Source organism: Serinus canaria, chromosome 5 (assembly GCF_022539315.1).
Source record: "Serinus canaria isolate serCan28SL12 chromosome 5, serCan2020, whole genome shotgun sequence".
Taxonomy (NCBI): domain Eukaryota; kingdom Metazoa; phylum Chordata; class Aves; order Passeriformes; family Fringillidae; genus Serinus; species Serinus canaria.
In genome coordinates, this window is record NC_066319.1 from 31,001,625 (window position 1) to 31,023,893 (window position 22,269).

At 35.9% G+C, this 22,269-nt stretch overlaps 1 protein-coding gene across 1 annotated transcript in view; it reads right to left on the reverse strand.

Annotated features, from left to right (window-relative positions):
* Positions 1 to 22,269, reverse strand: part of RYR3 (ryanodine receptor 3) — a 192,448-nt gene that overhangs the window by 60,008 nt on the left and 110,171 nt on the right. Inside the window, 17 exon segments of the mRNA XM_050974944.1 lie at positions 53 to 168; positions 4,345 to 4,468; positions 4,639 to 4,714; positions 5,147 to 5,209; positions 6,785 to 6,934; positions 8,350 to 8,439; positions 9,569 to 9,647; positions 10,573 to 10,736; positions 12,412 to 12,552; positions 13,965 to 14,055; positions 14,403 to 14,623; positions 15,245 to 15,414; positions 16,014 to 16,134; positions 17,322 to 17,420; positions 17,883 to 18,067; positions 19,332 to 19,467; positions 21,626 to 21,729. Coding sequence (XP_050830901.1) covers positions 53 to 168; positions 4,345 to 4,468; positions 4,639 to 4,714; positions 5,147 to 5,209; positions 6,785 to 6,934; positions 8,350 to 8,439; positions 9,569 to 9,647; positions 10,573 to 10,736; positions 12,412 to 12,552; positions 13,965 to 14,055; positions 14,403 to 14,623; positions 15,245 to 15,414; positions 16,014 to 16,134; positions 17,322 to 17,420; positions 17,883 to 18,067; positions 19,332 to 19,467; positions 21,626 to 21,729 — 2,130 coding nt within the window.

Genomic DNA, 22,269 nt, shown 5'->3' on the forward strand with positions numbered 1-22,269 from the left:
TATTTAAATATAAACAATTCTAAGTATTTTAAAAATAAAATCTGCAACTTACCCAAATGCGCAATAAACTCTTGAGCAGAATCAACATATTTTAAAATTTTCTTCAGAAACTTAAAGGCAAACCTCTTTTCCATGGATGAAGCATCCAATTCCATGTCATTCAAGCCCCTGTTTTGAATAGGATTAAGAGAAGTAGCATTGATGATGACAGTATTACAAATGGTGACAGTACTATGAAGCATTTCATGCCTTTTTTTCTATTATGGTAAATTTTCATTAGAAGGAGAAAATGACCATGGTAACACTTAATGATCAATGGTCTAGGAGGAAATAGAGAAAAATGAACTGACTTTAATAAGAGGTATGATAGCTTATGATTAAAGTATCCAAAATGCATGTATTTTAGGATAAGAACTTTAGAGAGCTACCTTATTGCACAACCAAAGCCATCATGTACCTGTACCTAATAAAGTAATGCCTTGGTCACTCAATTTCTACTTCTGGCACATTTACATTCCAAGTGTTTGGGAAGTCAGCAGTTGCACCTTTACAAAGTCAGCCTAAGTACTACCCTTCATTTGATTAATCACTGTTAGACTTCATTTTGTCCTTTAATTTTATGAAGGATCAAAGCCAAAATTACTTCAGCTACTAAATGAAAACTTAAATGTTAGTAACATTATATTAATAAAGTATTCAAAAAATTTCAACAGAATACAATAATTTCTAAAGAGGCATATATTGTTTACTCTTTAAGATAAATTCATATACATAAATCATGGCTGATCATACAAGATATTAAAGAGGAATAAAAATACATGTGGTTGTCTGGGCCTGATTTAAAGTACTGGATTTGATTTTAAGTACAAGTGAAACTTACATGACCAAAATTCTAAAATTCTTTAGGATCACACACAAATTAAGGTTGGAAGGAGTAGGTTCAAGGATCGAAATCTCAATGACCCTGGAGACCCTATAATATTTGGCCACCCTCAAAATAATGGTGAATTATTTTATTATATATGACTGGATTTTTCCTTGTAACAACTTATTACTTTTGAGGAGTTAGTGTTTGACCTCTTTTTCTCTATAACCTTCCATGAAGTAGTTGAAGATAGACATAAATCCTATTGTAGCCTTCTGTTTTAAAACTGAAAAATCCAACCACTCCTCAGAGGCTCTCCTGGAATGACATTGGCATCCATCCACAGAGCATCTCAGTGACCTCCCACTTGAGTGACTTTGTTCTCAATGTCTTCCTTAGTGCTGGAGAACCAAAACTGGGACAACACATCCTGAGAGCATCTCATGATCCATCAAGCTGCTGACTGTGCACTAGCTGATAAAGCCTAGTGCACAGTCAGCTTTCGTCATCACAGGGACACATTCCTGATTCATGTTCAACTTGCACAATTCAAAAGCTTATCTGCACATCTGCTCTAAGGCTTGGCTCCCCTATTCCTGGGATTACTCCAGCCCAGGAATAGGACTTTGCATTTACCTTTGCTCAAACTCCTAAGATTTCTGTCAGCCCATTTCTCCAGACTATCAAAGCTTCTCTGAAGGGTAGCCAAACTCTCCAATTCATTGCTAAGGGTTCATTCCACAAATCTACAAACAATGCTTTCTGTCTTGGCATCCAGGACAAGAACAGGGATTTTTTTTTCATTACCCTTTTGAAGTCACTTAATTCTATACATTTTTAAATTTATTCTGTTTTCAAACGTACTTGCTTTCACAAGTCATTAATTCTTTCATCTTCATTTTTTTGAGGTTCTCTTGTACTTTTGTTTAATTTACAACTTCGTTATAGTCTCTTTATTACAATACCAAAAGAACTAAACTCTGATTCAGATTTGCTATTGGTAGATAGTGGGTGACACCTGTGACATCTAACTGCTTTATCAAGTGAGGAAGTAACTGAGTGACATTAAGGAAAACCTCAGGTGAATCATAAATGGCTCCTTCACCTGCTTCTATACAGCCTCTTCAAGCAGTAGCAGATAGGAGGACTCAGCCTTTATCAGTTAAGAGAAAATAACCTGGCAAAGGACATGCAGACTACAGAGGAGCTGATCAGTGTGTCAGAAGCAGGGAAGAAGGAAGGAACTGGTAGTTTGTGGCACTGAGGCAAAAGCAAGAAAGGAACAAGAAAAAAAGAAAGTTGCTGGAATCACTTCTGTGGCATAAGAAAACGATCATTTGTACTGAGAGTCCTTACCACTGGTATGGGAGTAAATTAGGGAGGTAAAATTGAATATTAGATTGGCACTTGAAAAACAGCTATGAGAGAAATACAAGTTTAAAAAGTAATTCTGGGAGAAGGCTTATGCAGCAGAAATTTAACCACAAAAGAAAATCTAATAATAAAATATATGCTCTTGACCATGTCAGAACACTGTTAAGAGGAAAGAAATGGTTATAGTCTAGGGGAAGAAAGCCAGAGAACCAGGGAAGACATTTCAATTCCATTTTAAACACAAACTTAGCAGGAGTCTAACCTCCAGTCTTAGTTTAATTTGTGAAAGAAAAATATTTTAAGAGTTCTAGTTTGTATACTTTGATGACTCTTAATTTATCACATGTGCAATCAAATTATTTAGTATGAATTAACAACTATGTATGCTTGAGAGGCATCTTCTGCTGCCTCACCTTCAGAAAGGAGACTAAGTACTTATCTGTATTTTCAGTGATGTCACTGTAAATATTTTCTTTTTGAGTTTATTAGAAGTCCTAGTTCCTAAGAGATTACACATAATTTCCTAAATATTGAAAGATGTTGATAGGTCTGTGAAGTACAAAAAACAATATCCAAAGAGCTTGCAGAGGCTTAAAGATGTGTAACAAAATACTATGTTGGTTCTAATCCATACTTGAGTAAGGCCTTATAGATTTATCTGTATGTCATAAACACACTAAGTGTTTCAAAAATGTTCTCTGCAAAGAGCAAAAACCCCAAAAACAGAGGCAGATGGTATATGTGAAGTACACATGCTGTTCCGCCTATACATTTCCAATTATAAACAATTCCTGTGTTTTAATGATTAGTCCAACGTTTTCAAGAATGACATCTTGAAATGTGATAATTGCAATGAGTACTTCAAAAATTTTTTTTTACATACATATGCATATATTCATCTGAAGAAAACACTGGAAAGATGAGAATCTTGATTCGTCTTGATACAATCACAGCGAACTCTCTGCCCATATCAATGAAGAGTTTGAACATGCTTTTTCAAGTTGATTTGTCCCATGATAAAACACTGAAAAAATTGATTTCCTGACCCAAAGACATGCAGCTGCAAAATTTGAGCATTTCCATTGGTGTTTCAGAAGATCATTCATTTGCACTTAGTAGACCAGCTTTTCTCATTCAATGGCTCTGAAGCAACTATGGAGGTTATAAAAATATTTGGTGGCACACCTACATTTTGGGTTCAGGCTGAGAGCCTACATATGTGGCAGGGGGAATTTTTCTCTGTAGTACTACAGAAATATATTTAGATCTGTTTTCCCGTCTCTTAGAAATATTATTAATTCTTGAAGTTAACAAAGTTACATTTTGAAGATGCTAAAAATGGGTTTTCATAAATTTCTGAGGATACTTTCAATAGAGTAAAAGACTTGAAATGTAGAAATAAATGAAAACAGGAAAGAGCTGAATCTATGCATGTGCAGAAAAATTTTTTGATGGATACAATTTAGTTCATAAAAATGCTTATTGCCAGAAAATTGAGGTTTCCTATGTGTTCAGGAGTTTCTCATCAAATAAAAGAAGAGAGTTATAGTACAGTAATTCACAATTCCATCATGTAAAGCCACATACTACAGTAACAAGTCCTCACAGGCCAGCTTACTTTGAGACACAGCAATTCAAGTTGCAGTAAAACTAAGGACGTTTATGCTTTTGCTAGAGTAGAAGTTAGTGCCCACAAAGTAGAGCCACTTTGTCTTATTACTTTACAGAACTCAAAGCAATATTTTTTTCAAAAACTGGATTAGAAAGCAGTTTTACATAGATATGTTTCAGTATCAGACCTCAGATTAATTTTCCCATGATCCTTACTGACACTGCTGGCTGCTAACTTAGACATTTTAAATTATCCTCTTGTTTAATTACCCTAATGTTGCATTTTGTATTTACTATGATTACATACTCATTAAAAATGTTGCCTGAACATGCTGTTTTAGAAGAGTCTTTCTGAACATGAAAATAACTCTGATTGCTAGAAGACATGCTGAACAGTAATTATGTTAATAACTGCCAGTCTGCAGGGAGATAAGACTGACATGCTGCTTTGGGCACTGAATGCAAGCAAGCATCTGAAAAAATGTGCAACTCACCGAGATATGATTATCCCATTGACTTGAAGGAATTTAAACAGCTCCTGTGCCTTTTCACGGTCCCGTGATTTCTCCTTGGCTGTCAATGTGTCATAAGGTACCAGTAAAGGATGACTACCTCCACCTTTAGTAAGTTGAAAGAACTGTAAGTTTTTTCTGCTCTGAGATTTATTCTGCTTCATGTACAAAAGAAACTATTCATTTTTGATTGTCTTACACTGTCATCTTTCAGATTGTTTCTTCTCCCTCATTCTCCTCGTCTTTTTTGATGTGATTTGCAGGATTGTGGCTTACCTTTGCTTTCCAACTCCATTTTCTTCTTTTTGGCCCATATATTATGGTAGTTTTCTGCCATTACCTCAACCATTCCCTACATTAGCATCATAAAAAACAATATGTAAGATTAGGTGATGATTAAAAATTCTGTAACTCTACATAGTTTCACAGTCTTAAGTCTACAGTCTTGTGATAAAGAAACATCACAGTTAAGTGGAATTTCTCTATTCATCTGTTCTTTGAAGTCAGCACAAGCACAGGATACACATATTGTAGCATGCTATTGACAGCCCCTTCCCTAACTTCATGCTGATTTTTTTCTGGGAACTCAGGAAGCACCAATGGCATGAACAGTGGAAATGTCATCTTTCACTATGTGATTAGCAGCACCCTTTCTACAACAGCTTATCATAGCTACAGTCACAAATACACTCATAAAACCTAACAAAATTCAACTCGTTAATAATAATGAAACTAAGTACATCCATTCCTTTTGGCATAATATATGCAAAACACAAATACGAACCTGAAGCTCCCTAGAAAGTGCCACATTAGAGAGATCAAATGGTGTTGGGCTATACCCATTTCCCTGCAGGGGAAAATAAAATTATTCTCAGATAAAATAATTTCAGATAAAAGAACCAAATAATCCAATACAACATCTCTGTTACTGACTTGATTAGAGTAACACCATTCCCAATTTTATACTTTCTTGTGGAAACTGTTCACATTTTTTGCAATGTACTGAAGGCACTGGATGATTAGAGAATGGGTTTGCTAGTGTGGAAGCATGCAGGTTGCTACAGATACTTAGATCTCTCTATTCACAATAGGTGGCAAGCTGCAAAGAAGTAAGGTTTTAGCCTAGGAGGAAACCAATCATGAGACATACAAGATGTGCTTTCAAAACATGACAGAACCATGTGGGAATAGCCTGAGTGAGCCCTGTGCTAAGGACGAGACAGTACAACAAAAGGATAAATTATTTTCTTGAGGAAATTAAAGACTAAGAAAAATCAGGTGTGTAATATATGAACACAATCTTCAGCTGGTTTAAGTGAGAAAGCTCCAGTTTAAAAACCTGCCAGAGGTGCGTGTAGATGTGAATGGTTACATATAAATCAGTGATTTCAAACGTCTACTCAAGTTAATTATGTGCTGAAAACCTCTACTCTGTTATGTTTTTGTCATGCATCTTCTTGTCCAGGAAGGCCCAGCTGCAGAGCAAGTTCAACTGGCTGGAAGCAGAGATTCCAAAGACAGCAGAATTTCCTGTAAGGGAGTGAGGTTTACTGAAGAGATAAGAAATACTGAAGTATTATCTTGTAATGAGTGCTCAGGGGCCTCTTTGGTAAGCAAATAGTGGGCCTGGAGAAGGAACCCAACACAGGCTTAAGGTGCCAGGTGCTGATGCTTGTAGGATCAGTGCTGGTGTAAGTGTACATAAGGAAGTAGCTTGTGACACAACTTTGAACACTCCTCCCAGGAATTGTGCCCAATGCACTGCTTCTTAACTCTCACTATATTTATGTACAAATGTGTGAAATTCACCTTGAAGGGTACAATAACAATTCTCCAACAGCTGTCATAATTTTAAACAGCTTTCCTCCTCCTCCAAGACATATTGACCAGCAGCCTCAACATGCAATTATAAAAATCTACAAATGGAAAAAATAATCTATCATCACCTGAAAATTTTGCCTGTAGATTTGGGGGAAAAAAAAAAAACCTGTAGCAAATGTGCAGTCACATTTGCTACAGCAAATATGTGTCGGTCATGATTATAATCTTAACAAAAGCCCTGTTAGGCTCTTCTGTTTGACCAAACAAAAAAAATATTGCTATGTTTATTTTTTATAAAATTAAGGACTTGAAATGCTTTGTCTTTTTTCTTTGAATGACTATATTAAAAAGCCATTCAGTTTTTCTAAGAAAATTAATATCTATGGTCTCTTATAGCCTCATTGTCTTAAAACCTTTTTGGAATCCCCTCTTCAGGGTGACAGTGTTTATTGTAGTGACATGACTTTTAATCTTAGAACTCTACCACTTAAAGTTTCTTTTCACTAAAAGAATATAAAATTGACATAATTGTTAATAGTTTATTGGTAAATTAATTAACAGGCCTCTTGTTTTCTAAAATCAAGGTGTTGTTCTACCTTACCTGACTAGACTGAGATATGCTGCGAAGCTTTTCATTTTCACGCTGATGTATCATTGCTTCTCCTCCCTCCTTGGTCCTTTCTAGGCTCCATCCCAAGGCCAACATGGTTTTCAATGATTCTCTGGCAGGCCAACGATAAATTTCCTTTTCCTTTGAAGAAATAATTCATTTTTTTTCCTGTATTTATTAAGTAGCCCAAGCACAATAAAAATAGTCTGTCCTTCTCTACTAAGTGACAAGTAGCACAAAATTATACAAAAATTTTATATTGTATGAGAACACAAAATATAGTTCTTTTTACATGAGAGAAAAGCTTTGAAACACCTACAATTAAAAAAAAATATTCTTCATGGCATTTATTTCTGGCATAAGAGTTAGAACCTAGCAGCATTGCAATGAGCCCTGGAGCAATTATGTAGGTTGGATCTAGAAACTTACTCAATAATTCCATAAGCACAAAATAATGATAGAAATGATGGTTCTGTGAGTGCTAAAAATTAGTTAAACAAGTATGTATCTTCAAATGCATCAACCACTCAAGGCCATTTTTTAGTCTTCCTGTATTTATATCCACTCACAGATACAGAAGGTTACTGAACTATACATGTCTTCATATAAACACAGTTGGCAATCAAAAAATAGGCAGCAGCCCATATTCCAACACTCCTTTGAAAAGTAAAAGTGTAAGAAAAAGTCTGAAAATTTGTGGCAAAATTTTGAGTATGCTATATTAAGACTTTTCAAATCAATTAAATAACAATACTTCAGGTTGTATCATAAACCAGTTGTTCAAAATAACACCTTTTAGGGATAGACCTGATTTTTATGTTCAAAAGTTCTAATTTCAGACAATTCAGAAAATTCTCCCTGAACTGCTTAAATAACAACCAACAATGCTTTGGTTCCTCTCCAAAGATTCCAAAGCAATTTACAAACCTTAGGAAATTCAACCTCCTTAATCCCTCTTGATTCTTGTCATGTCTATTTTCTGAACAGGAAATATCTGGTGAGGAGGGACTATGTAATTGACTTGTGTCTCCCAATGAATCATTACAAAAATAAGTAACAAAATTCAAATTCACTTCACTGTTCTGACAACTAGAAGACATTTGTGCCTAGTCAAGAAATTCAAAATACTTTTAATGTTTTTCTGCATTTTCAACTGAATCATCTCCTACGCACTTTTTACATTTTTCCACCATCTTTCTGGAAGACAAAATTGCCTTCATATATTTTAAATTACAGTTTCATTAAAGTTCAGGAGTTTCTGCCAGGCATTCCTCATCCATGGAAGCCTGAAAATCTGTGCTACTAATACTTCTGAATTCAAATTTGCCCAGGGTTATGAAGAAACAATTAACGTTATGCCTAATGTAAGTAAATTATACAAGACTCAGGGTAAGATTAACTGAAAAATCACCTCAGCATCAAGTTGTATCTATTAACTGTAAGAATTCTTGTTGGTTTCTCTGCCTGACATTTAACAGAATATATTTGAAATGGATTTTTAAAAACACACAAATCAATCTAGTTAATATTGATGCAGCTGGAATTTCCTCTATTACCTTTTCAGCTAAAGTTTTGAAAGGCCTTATTAATGGGTGAGTCTTCATATTTTCGTCCAGTGAAACACCATATTTCCACCCACTATTAGTCTGAAAAAGAAAAAAAACAACTGCAAACCCCAGTGAAGTAAGATGAGAACAATATTAATGAGTGAGAGCAAATTTCAGTGTCCTTTGTCACATCAAACTGCTAACCCACTCCAAGAGCTGCTCAGTGCCACAGGAAGGGTTCTGTGGGCATGCAGGAACAAAACACATCTGAGACAGAAGGGATGCCACTTGTGAGCAGTGGGTCTCACAACACCAGTCCTGAGCCTAACTTACACTGGCCCCTTTCAGTGGACTCATGCATTGAGACAGCACTGACTATCCCAAAATACAATAAATATACTGTCCCAGTTCTCTACAGACACTAAAGTCAGAAACACAGAGAAGAATATGTAACATTAACAGATCAAGAACTGAAGGACGTAACTAATGAATCCTTTACCTTAAAGAAAAGTAACTGAAATTTATGGTTTGAAATTATATTGTGCATATATATGTGTAACTTCCTATACATAGCCCCCCCCCAAAAAAGAGAATTATTTTATACAACTCTTCCATAAAATTGCTATTCATTTGTTATTAATTGTTATAATAAATTATTGAAGAATTCATTGTCTTGTAGCTTTTTAGAAATAATGAAACAGAAACACAACGTAGCGACAGAGCATTGGGAAAATTATAGAGAAATTCAATACATAACAGGTTTCTTAAAGCTAAGAAGAAAGAAAATCTACAACTACTAAATGAAATAAAAAATTACATTAGGCTGTACTTTCTTAGACCATAGAGCTGCTGCAGCAAAACTGAATCTCTGACTCCCAGTCCAAAAGCACCACTACCAGGCAGTGATGCCTAAAGAGCTGTATATCCTTACCTAAAAATTTTTTTACAAACCCCAAAGAACAACAAAAACCCACCAAACCCCCAAACAAACAAAAAAAACCCCTGCAACCCAAACCAGACTCTCCTAATAAATTCTTTGAAAAAGTAACTAATTGCAATGCATTTTCCTAAGCAAGAGGTTTCTTCCAAATATCCCAAAATAAATATGTAGAGATCCATACAACCTGACAAGGGCCTATCTGTTAAACTGTCCTGTTTCAATTTCAGTATTCACCCTAGGAATTATTTACTAGTCCTGGGCAGTGGCCAGTCTTAAAATGACTCCTACCTTTTCAAAGGCCCATTTATCGTGGGAATGTTCAGCATACTTGCTTACAATATACTCCAGCTTCTCAGGAAGTACAAGGCTGTAAGCAAAGAGGACTGTAGTCATTCAATCATAATTTACTGCAGTCTGACTTATGAAAAAAATGTCAGCAAAAGATTTCACCAATCAAAAATGCTTCATCTTCAAATGGAGGCAAAGCATTTGGCATGGCAATTCCCTGTTCTTTAAAAGAAATGCATAGCTATAATGGCATTTGCAGAGAACCTTTAAGTGCATAACAGTCAAACCTTTTAGCAACTGAAATTGCAAAGAAACAAAAACCTGCTTCACTGTAACCTACAGGTAAATTTGTTGCTAATTCTTAATAAAGAATACTATTAATATGAATGTTTCACAATGCATAATGATGGAAGAAAAAGACTTTATTAGCAAGACTGAGCTATTGATCCTCAGTTCTTGAATACAAGATCTGTATTTTAAAAGCAAAAAATTACTAGGAAAGCCAAATATCTATTTGATCATTGTACATGATCTGCTTATTTTGCCACATCATGTTTCTACAGATCTATTCTCAAAATTAAAGAAGATTTTAGAAAAATTTGCCTACAGACCAATTGAATCACCAGATTTTTGTGATATTGTCTAAATTGTCATAAGCACATGCAAAATAATGATAGTTTCTAATTTATCTATCCCAAACATTTGAACTATTAGGCAATAGGGTAAATAAATGTAGGATTTACTATTTCCTCTGCAGACATAAGATGGAAATATTAAACACCTGTTCAGGGCTGAGAAGAATATGGTTTATGTCTGGTAAACAGTACAGATTTCAGTAAAGTATTTGGCAGAAGGAAGCAAAAATCCCTCCACTACTTCTGAAAGTGCTATACCACTAACATGTCAGTCACCAGCCAACTCTCCCTACAGAAGATTATAATGTTAATAAGGAATAGTATAAAAATATTTAAGGGAAGGAAACCACTATGAATTACATGACTCACTTTGATGTGTTGACAGGTTTGGGATCAAAATTTCCTTCTGGATCCACTGAAGTTTGCTTTTCCAAAGTTGACATAATTCGTGTATCTAAATAATCAGGGGGCAAGGCACCAGCTATAGCACTTAGACAAGGCAAAGCCATTCGAAAGAGCTCTGGATCATACTTCTGCAGGAGAGATAGGAACTGGTTGGAAAACCCAATAGAAAAACATGCAGAATGTTAGTGAAATCCAAGCAGCCATAGCCATGTACAAGTATTAGAAAACAAACAGTAAGTCACATTTAAAATTCAAACATAGAGCAGAATTATTGTTGCATGACATGTATTTTCCATTATATCAATGTGACATATTCTTAACATTACTCAGCTTGATATTAAAGTGTGCTGGCCCTTTGTATATGCATGCAACATGAGTTCAACTCAGGCTTTCTTTGGGCCATGAAGGCCTGTACAGGGAGGATCCAGGCCTGTTTCACTAGTTACAGAGCATGATCATCTGTAAAATACTGCCTTAGTTCTCAAATTACTAATTCCTGCAGAATTAGCAGAAGCCACTGTCATTTTGCTTCTTTTTCACCCTGCACTGTTTCATTTTAAAATATGCTCATTAAGGGAAATTTTGATTTACTGTACCAAAGTGATTTCATTATTTTTAATAACATCAAACCTGTAAATAGCTTAGAACAAAAAAGAATGGTGGAAAATATGGTAGGTCTGTCGATCAGATTTACACAACTCTTCTTTCACTGGGCTTATTACCATTTACAGAAAAATAAAAATGTTGTTATAGAGAGCCACCAGTAGTGGCAGAAATATATCATGTTAATTTATCTATCAAAATCTAAGATTCACTAACTGGAAACATTTGATTACACCAGGCCCTCCTGACACTCTGCATTTGTGAAAGCACTAAGAAAGGGGTAAACGTTACTAAAATTTAATACAAATAAAGTTTAAAAAGCCATTTCAGAATAATGCAGAGACAATTTTTAATTCCATATTATAAATCAGAATGCCTAGAGGAGCAATCATCTAAATCTTTAGATTACAAAGAGAGCATAAATTCAGTGAGACACAATGAATATGATTTTTTATTGTCCTAAAGCATAAATTTTGGGGCTAAATTTTGATCCCAAGCAAGCACAAAAAGTGTTTACTCAGGAAGACATTTCTCATATCAGAAATGCAACTTTTTTACTGAGAGAAAAACTGAGTAAGTTTAAAAGTCCCAATATCACATTTTGCAACAGAAAAATGTAAATCTGTTTTTTTCATAGTATATTGCATCATATCTCTTCAGCTGGGCAATAGCTGAAAAACTAAAGAAATACAAATATATATTTGAAGACAGGCAATGTAAATTTATTCTGCATATACTGACAATTTTATAAACATGTACACATATTTATTAAAAATTAATTTTATGTCAGTAAAAGTGATTTGAAATGCTTAGTAGAGCCAAGATAGGAGAGCAGACAACACTGGCATGTTAGTGCAGGGAGAAATAAACATTATGTGTGCGTGTGTATATATAAGTATATATATTAAAATATATATATATACACATACATATAGTATTGTAGTATTACATTAGTAATACTCATTAGTAGTGCAAAGCTTACAAGTATATCAACCAAAGATGTGAAATTTCATTGCCTTGGAGAGAATCTTTCAAGATTCAGTGTTCACTTTTTCAATTAATTAAAAGCATTCATTGCTCTGTCTCCCATATTAGATGAAACAAGCATTAAAACAGGAACTTTCTCTTGTTGGCACAGCAAACTATCACTGTGATGCTTTTATACCCACCCCATAATGTAATGTGAATTGCAGCCATTACCTTATGGGACAAGGAATCAAATATTCCCCAGAAAAGTTTTTCAGTTAAATGTAACTCCTCTTCTGCTGCAATTCCATAGCTTCCCATTCCTGAAGGCAGACAGTAATATTTCCAGCACTGCTCATAGTGATTTGTCAGAAGCTAGATTTTCAAGAAATAAAGATGCTTGTGAAACATTGCTATTTAACAAAATAAAAAACTGTTATGCTAAACAGTTTCAGGAGTGGTATTATTTGTGTCTCTCTCTTCATTTCCAATGGCTCAGAAATATTTTTTTTTCTTTTTCTTTTTGGAAGAGCAGTAGAGCCCATATTGTGAAAGTATAAAGCCTGTACTATCTCCAGCTCCTGCTGTGGGATTCTCAATGATTACAGGGAGTAGCAAACTTTCAGAATTGTCACCATTTGAGTACAAACTAGCTCACAGGATAAAAACACAGACAATGGAATGGGTATAAGGCAGGACATGATAGGTTCTCATGGACAGTTTTACAAATTCAAATTGATTTAACTCCTGTCATTTGTAGTTGCTTTAGTGTTACTCAAAACACTGCAGAAGACACCTGCAGTATACCCGCTTGGCTGTGACTGCTCAAGTCTGGGAAAGTTGACAGAAAAAACTATCATACAGGAAATCTGAACAGTTAAAGAGCTAGTATAGATAATTTTTGGTGCACTTTCCACATAATTTCAAATTTCTACCAGTTTCTTCTGATGAACTAAAAATTCTTATCCAATAAAAATTTTAAAAATCTCGTTTAGTATCAAACTAGAATCTTGACATTTTATTTTTTATTGCAATTCTGTGTAAGAAAGGAAAATAATAGTTCAAAAACAGACCAAACACTCCCTCTACACCACACTTTAAATCAAAAATTAATGATGCTCCAGAGTATGTTTGTGAATATGGCAGCTCTGCTTTGGATATGATCAAATTTCAATTATTTCACAAAAAGATGCAGACCTTAGATCAGGCTGTTTTATCCCCCAAAAAAGTGCAACAAACCTGACAGAATAGTTCCGAATAGGATTCATTTATCATCTAACAATTGTAATTCTGTTTTTACAGAACAAAAGAAAAAAGAAAAGAAAATAAAAAGAGATAAAACTAGATAAAACTTCTGTCACAGATTACTAAAAATTAAAGGTGAATTTTCTTCCCTGCATCCTGTCTCTTAGATTTCACTCAAAATTCATTCCTGGACCATGCATTCCACCAATTCCAATAGCTATTTTGGTTCATATATGAGAAGAAATCTCAAGATAACACTGACATTTAAATTGATATATTGAAATAATCTTGCTGAAGCAACAGGAAAGGCAACAGTTCACTACACAAAATATCATTAACACCTTACTCTTTACATTAGGCACGATTTCAAAAATTTTGCAAACATTACATTTCATTTGAAAGACTACAAAACAAATAACATTATTTTCAATTCAGAAGTAATTTTACATTGCTTTATCCTTCCCATTCTGTTTTTAAAAAGAAGACAACATTTTCTTCTGAAGTTTTATACTGTATGCATGCACAGAAAATAAAGTATTTACCTTGAGAGGCATTTTACAGTATTCATTGAGCAGGGGCACATCAAAAACCAGCCTTCTCAAGAGCTGTTGTAGCATAGAGGGACGCAAATGGCTGTAATTTAAAAAAAATAGATGTTATCAGCAAAATTCATACAGTTCAATGGAAATGAAATAAAAATTGAAGTCAATTTACATACTGGGAGGCAAAACATTCATTAGAAGTATTTGAAAAACCAGTGCTAGGTGCTTAAGGAATCTCCCTCTCAAAAGATACAGCACAGAAATTGTGCTACTTCTGAACCCTTTTATGTGAGCAGACAAATCTACATTTCAGTTCCTGAGAAAACACTGGTCATTTATTTTAGGTAAGAATAAAATAGTACTACAGGCAAAGCAAGAAGCTGTTAAAATACCTATCCTGCACAAAGGAATTAATTTGTACACAGGTATCATACATACTGGCAGATAGCAAGCAGGCATTCCTCAATAGCATCTCTTTGAGCCTTTGTGAGGGACCGTCCCTTGGATAACCTATACATTGTGTGAAGCGTGGAGTCCACCAGAGAGGCATGATGCTCTGTTCCAGAAAAGAGGGGAGCACATCTCTTGAGCAGTGGAAACACAGCTGAGCAAATGTATCTGTTTAGTGCCAGAGCTGCCTCCGTGGTGCTCAGAGAAACCTGTATGAAGGAGTAAATGAGCATTAGTGTCACAGTGGATAAAGGTCACTAAATATGAACAGTGTAATAGTCCTTAAGCCTCCTGAGGGGCTGGGTGCTAATGTTTCCAATATATACATGAGGACTAAAGTAATTTCTTTTTCAACTGGAGAAAATTCAAGCCATCCATTTATGTTCCATCTCTTGTACCCCTGCACCCTGAACAAAGAGCAGCAGAAAATAATATGTAGCCTCTAGCTTGAAACAGGTTAGAAAACCCCACTAAGCTTTAAATAACACTCAGAATCTCAGTTTCTTCACACACCTGGATTTTCAGTGTAGTTATTGAAAACAAAAATGAAATAAAGGCAATCATTAGGCCTATTGCAGTACACTCAATGTACTTATTGAATTAATTACAACCTGTATCAAAAGATTTTAAACTACTTTTACACTTCATACACTGAATGCTTAAATCCGACATGCACTGTATATTAATAGTGAATTCTTATTGATTTTGTTTTATAGTGAGCCTACAATGCCTTTTTCTAAAGGCTGTTTTCACCTGAATTCCAGTTTTCTCACACTTACAAAGCCACTATATCCAGCCATTTCATCTAAACTCAGTAGTGAAATACGTACTGTATCCAAAGAGGCAGAAGCTCTTAAATCTGGTAAAAATCCAACTTCCAGTAGGTGAAGGAGGAAGCTTTGGTCCTTAATACCATAGACACGGTCCAAGAAGAGTACCATGGGTGCTTTATGATCAGGACAGAAACTGGCAGACATGTCTGGCTCATTTACTGTGCCATCTACACAAACACACAATGTACTTTTTAATAGTAGATAACCGATAAAACAAAAAAACACCAAGGCAATGAAACACATCACAATTACATTTAATAGGTAAAATCACACGCTCAAAGAAAACTACATTCTTCTTCAGTTTTGTTTTATGCTGAAAAAGACTCATTTAGAACAGAAAGTTTTTATTCTTTAGAAACCCCTATTATTTTGCAATTTAATTATTTTTCACTTTTAAATGAAAGCTTAGAAATTAATGGCAAAATATTCTACAGATGACTGCATAATGTGGAAATACAAAGGGACTGAGCCCAAGCTTAAATATTTTACCTAAGGAGGTAATGGCTCTAAAGCCACTGCTGGAGACAAAGTATTGGCCCACTGATGTGATCCTTAAAAGTATTTCTTACTTTCTCACATTCTCTGCTCTACAAGAGCAAATATCTGTGCCACTGGAGCAGCTCTAATTGATGCAGATCTAATTAAAATTTGAACAGCTCTCTGCTTACATTGAACTAACAAAACTGCTTTATTTTTCATCTGAAGGCTAATGTGGCAAAAGACTTCCATAAAAAAATAAATGGTCTAATAAAAGTATTGAAGTTACCTTTGTTAACTGTGGACAACTTTAGTGGTATGCTTATAATCCCCACCAAATCTTCAGTTGGCACTAGGGATCGAAGAATTGACCTGATTCGAATAGCTTCCCCTTTTCCACTTTGAATAAGCTGTTAGAAAAATTTATCAGTTAAGAAGTTTAGTATTGAGGGACATAAGATAGTTTTCCTCAAAATATTTGTATTAATACGATTTTTTTTTCAAACACTGGAAGAAAGTGTACAGAAATTCAATTTATCCAAAAATTAATGAAGTTGCCAAATTCAACTATTCCTACATTTGTATCTGGTCTTATTTTTATATAAATGATTTTACAATATTATGAATTCCCAGTAAGGCAAAAACATCCACATTGGTAAGATTCCTAAACCAACCAGATATGGTGATAAAATCAAAACATATGAAAGGTCCATGTTACCTAGAGAATCCAGGGTGACAAGTTTTGAGCTTGCTTTTTTATACTACAAATGGATGTCGACCTGTGTGATGTGTCCATGCATTTTTCTATCATTTTTATGCTGTAAAAATCTTAAAAAGGCATTCACAACAATGAGGTGTGCAATTCCTTTCAACTTCTAGCAGAAATTAGGTTTTCATAACCTGTGTCTGAAAATCCCTACCAGTAATTTTCATAACATGAAACTGCTGTGTCTGGCAATAGATAGCCACATATAGCTAACAAACTTAATAGCTTTTTTAAGTGTAAGTAGGGAGGCTGCAAGCCAAACTTCATACTCTTCTTGTATTGAGATAAATAGAGGGTTTTAAGCTACTAAGGAATTTTAAGCACTAACAAGCACTAGTCAGTCTAATTAAAAGCAAGTCTTGCACATGGCTGTTACAGGCATTACGGTTGAAACAGTTATTTTACATATTTTTCCATATATTCACAAAGTGTGGGCACCATATTTCATCAGTGCACACAAAAAGCAGCCCTCTATCACATTCTTATAAAAACTATTTGATGGCTTTCTAGAGAATAATAAGGGGTCAGTTTTGGAAGGTATTATACTAGTCACTTAATTGTGCAATACTAGTAGTTCATATTTGCTTTGATTTCATAGTCATGTAAAAATAACCAAAATTTTAGATAAATAAAATACATAAAGGAATCAAAAGACCACGGTTCCTTACAAACAGCTTGCAGCTTGTGTCTACTTAGATACAGCAAGAAACCATAAAGTCTATACCTTTTGAAGGGAAGAAGGCTTTGAATAGAGAAAGGTTTAGTGAGACATGTACAATTATGTTTGCAAATCTCCTTACATTTTCTGAGCAAGTGGTAGAATGAACTTACATGCATTTCTGGTGCACAGCGTCCAAGTAAATCTATGAGAGCTGAGTAAAATGACATGATTGCATTTCCCATGTGCACAGTCTCCTCTTCCTCTTCCTCCTCATCACTAAAAAGTTAAAAATAACAGCGAGAATTTTAGCTACTCTACATTTTATAGCTTTTCTCTGGAGTTAGAGACATGATCCAGAGACTTTTCACCAGACATATTCATCCTTTTGGCTCCAGGCTAAGGGGTTTTTGTCCCTAGAGTAAGTATGCAGGCTAGCTCTAATTAGCTAACTTCACACGAGCCTTCTACCTTCCTCTTTTACTTTAGCTTAACTTTAGCTTCATTCCACAGCAGTCTTCTTATTTGTTTTGTCCTTTGGGCTTTTTCTCTCTGTAACTCGTATTCCACTTTTATCCAGCTAATGCTTTATGAGTGCCATATGACAACTGCTTGTGGATGTGAATCTCTAATTCTCCCTGTTTGTCTAATGCCTTACACAACAGGGTCTATTATGCAAGCATGATTGAACCAGCTATTAAATTGTCATTTGCCAAAGAAGCATTCACATATACTTACCCTTCTCTTTTATATGCCTGGGAAGGAAGGTCACGACTAGGATTCTCTGAGATCCTGATAGCTTCCTGCATAGCAGCCAGCAAACCATTTCCTCCTTCTCCCCTGAGGTCTGGCCCGAAGCACTCTGGCCGTCGAATTAGGAGCTTGACAACAACACTTGCATTTTCCTCAACACTTTCACCTGAGGACCAAAAAGCACCGCGCTTATTTTCTTCTGAAAGGTATTCTTAAGTCAGAAGAAATCTGCATTTTCGCCTAATTGTTGCAAAATATAAATCAAGTCCTCATCCTAAGGCACCAGAGCTGAGATTTCCCTGCAGCCCATGGTGCAGACCATGGTGAGGCAGCTGTGCCCCTGCAGCCCATGGACGCCCACAGGGATGCAGGGATCCACCTGCAGCCCATGGAGGATCCACCTGCAGCCCATGGAGGCCCACAGGGATGCAGGGATCCCCCTATAGCCCATGGAGGCCCACAGAGATGCAGGGATCCAGCTGCAGCCCATGGACGCCCACAGGGATGCAGGGATCCACCTGCAGCCCATGGAGGATCCACCTGCAGCCCATGGAGGCCCACAGGGATGCAGGGATCCAACTGCAGCCCATGGAGGCCCACAGGGATGCAGGGATCCAGCTGCAGCCCATGGAGGCCCACAGGGATGCAGGGATCCACCTGCAGCCCATGGAGGCCCACAGGGATGCAGGGATCCAGCTGCAGCCCATGGAGGCCCACAGGGATGCAGGGATCCAGCTGCAGCCCATGGAGGAGACCCCAAGGAGGAGACCAGCTCTGCAGCAGGGGATGCCTGAGAGGAGGCTGTGAACCCCTGGGAGAGCTGTGCTGGAGCAGGCTCCTGGCAGAGTCACCTGCAGACCTGTGGAGAGTGGAGCCCACAGTGGAGCAGGTTTCCTGGTGTGGGAACCTGTGTGGCGGGCTTGTGTGGCATTCACACTGGAGCAGCCTGTCCTGGAAGGACTGCACCCCATGGAAAAGTGCCCCACATTGCAGCAGTTTGTGGAGAATTTTTGCTCATGGGATGGACTCATATTGGAGAAGGTTGTGGAGGATTGTGTTCCATGGGAAGGACCACATGCTAGAGCACAGGAAAGACTTTTTTCCCAGAGAAGCACCAAGAATATATTGATGTAACCCCTACTCCTGGTCTTCCTGTGCCAAGGAATTCCTAACACAATTTGCTACCATGGCTACAGGTTAAACTACTCAATTATGGGATTTGCAAAAAAAAAATAATTAAGAAAAAAAATACAGCTAACTATGAAGATTAAAAAATAAATTACAATAATAATCATACACCAATAGTGTTGTGTTTGTAAGGAGGAGAGCATGCATTAATGTCTCTTCAGATTTAACATATTTTGATGGTTAGGAAATTGATTCAAAGGAAACCTTTGGATGGAATCTGGATGTCAAGACCTTAGACTTACTGTTAGCAAAAACTGCAAACCGCAAGAATGACAGGTAACGTTCACCCTCTATTGGGTTCCATCCAATGTCTGGATATCCTTTAGCCAGCAGCACTGGACAGCTCTGCAGGCCACAACCTGCCAGGTAGGTAACAACCTGCAATACAGAAGTAATAATTTATTCATATGCTTAGAAATATATTTCTAAAAATAGCTATAAACCAGAATGAGAACAGTATTTGTTTTTTTAAGATTTTTTATATTCTGGGCAATTAACCTGTGAATCTACAAACATAGCTCAGTATTTTATCAATCACAGGGGCTTTTTTAATGAAAAAAGGCTAGCACTCTTAGTTTCTGAAGTTACCTAATTATATGATGACAGAAAAATACAATACCGTGAACAAATGTGGAATGTAAAAAAAAGAATAAAATCTTGTATAATCTATATCTTTTTGACAGTACATACACTACAACTAAAATACTGAACAGCTTTAAAATCAGATCAATAACCATGTATGGTTTATTTGCTACAATAGCAAAATAAAGATTGCATCAAAATTTTATATTGTGTAATTCTAACTTTAATGGATATGAAACCCATCACAATTTTTCAGAAAAATGATAAATATCAATGAACAGTTTGAAGAGTCTGAAACCACAAAGACTAAAAAATTTTGGTAATACAAAAATTTCTAACACAACGTTTCTTATCAAGAAGAGTATCTTTAACTAAGGGAAATCTTTGGGAAATTATGATGAATTTCTTTAATTTGCAGATGACTGCATTTCAAATAAAATAAAAAAATCATATGGTTGTGCAAAGGACAACACATGAGCATGGTTATAGCACTTAAAATGGGTAATGAACATGAAGAATCTTCTGTGAATTTGTAAAAAAAGGAACAAATTATAATTTCTTTAAATGGCAGGGAGCCAAAATAGATGGCAAAAGGGAGATAGATTAAGATATTATATTGAGTCATTATCCAATGTCCTAATAGAGAAAAAGTTATAAATTTAGGAAGAATATGTCAGCTGATCCAGTATACAAATTGCCTCCAAAAGGCTGCAACAGTGGAAAAATTATTGATGTGGAAAACTTTCTTATCACAGTATGAAGTAAGGAAGTTACTCAGAGCACTCAAAGGGAAAAGTATATAATTCCTAACAGGACTTGATAGTTTTCAAGCATTTATTCAGAAGATATAGGTAAATACATACTTGTGTTGCAGTCACTAGTGTTGTATCCCAAGGATTGATAACAATAACATTCAGTTTTTTTATTAATGACAGGACAGAGTGCACTCAGTAATTTTGCAGGTGATGGAGAATTGCTAATTCTTCTCAAGAGCATTGCCTGGTAAGTATATTGCTGTGCTGTCTCACACCCTTTCAATTCATATTCTTGCCTGTCTTCCCCCAGCTATCACGGTAATATGCCCATTTATTTCAATTTCACAACTTTTTCTCTCCCACACCATGTACTAATCACAAACAGTCTCACGAGTGCCACTGTCATCTCAGGATGCTGTCATCCTGCACAGAGACTTTCCCTGTGCTAAGCCATCACCTGGGTGTTTAACTACTCTCTCCATTTATATTAAACCCTGATTTCTGTTTTCAGCACTCCAATGCTCTGCTAGCATGTCTAACTTCCTTCAATTGCTTTTCTCTTCTTCTGGCTGTGCAATTCCATCTCTAAATCTGTTTTCCTCCTATGATATGCAAATAATTTTCATGCCATTTTTTACATTTTAACATATTTTCCAGCTCATCCTGCCTCCCCTCACGTTCCCCTCTATTCCTAACCATTGCCAATGACTTGAATTCTGGATTCAGTCTCCCATTGACCCTACCCTGAAAATCTTGTTTCACTTTTCATCTTGAAATACCTGTCCTTCCACTCTCTTAGTTCTAACCTCCATGCCCACATATCTCTATGATTTAAGCCAAAAGACCTGTGCCCTTTTCTTAATATTCTCCTCTTAATTCTCAATTTTTTCCTCCCCAAAAAACATTTATTGATATTCCTGTTTCATGTCTTTTTTTCTTGTCATCCTTTCTTCATGATAACAATAGTGAAAGGATGCAGAAGATAGAAATAAATCTCTTTTGTTCTGGCTCCCAATAAGCATTAGAGAAAATCAGGGAAAATACTGCTCAGTCAACCTTACCTTGAAACAACAGGTAACTAGAGTGGGTATTTTTGAGGACAACATATTCAAGAACTACTATGATCAAGCATGCCCTTTTAAACCCTTTCAGCCCAAGTACAGCACTTAATGAATGGGTAAATAGGTGAGAGTGACCACCTTATCAAGATCTGGCTCCTCCAATGCAAGTGCAAGCTCGTTGTTGTCCATCACAGAGGCTGCTGCCACATCGAGTGGTGTCGAACCCCTCATTGAAGGAAATGCTGTGGAAAAAAGTTAATGATTAAAAGGAGTTTGCAATAATCACATTCACGCAGCAGAGGGCAGCAATCGCGCTGGAATCTAGAACAGAAATATATTCATAGAACATTTTAGGGCTGTTTTTCATCTAAGAACAGAGTCAACTGTTTTTAATAATGTAGAAATGCTGAATTTTTTTTCTGGCTTCACATCCATATCTGTAAGCATATTCAAACGCAGTGGTTTTAAATACAGATGAAAAAAAATCAGTATTAACAATATAGCAAATTGGAGGAATTCTATTTCCTTAGGAGACCAACATGTTAACTACATAATTCTGCACAGCCTTATCAAGATTTTAAAAGATGCCTATCTTTAGCAAAAAGAGACATTTCAAGCTTCAATTATCTGTTTTATTTCTTTAATATTTTCCAATTTTCAGTGGTTTTTATGGCCAAATACACACATGAACAGCCAAATCACTGTGAAATCACTAGCTGTCTTGCCTTGACATATCTTATTATTATAGCTATCTATCTAGGTAATAAATTTTTCCTTGTGTT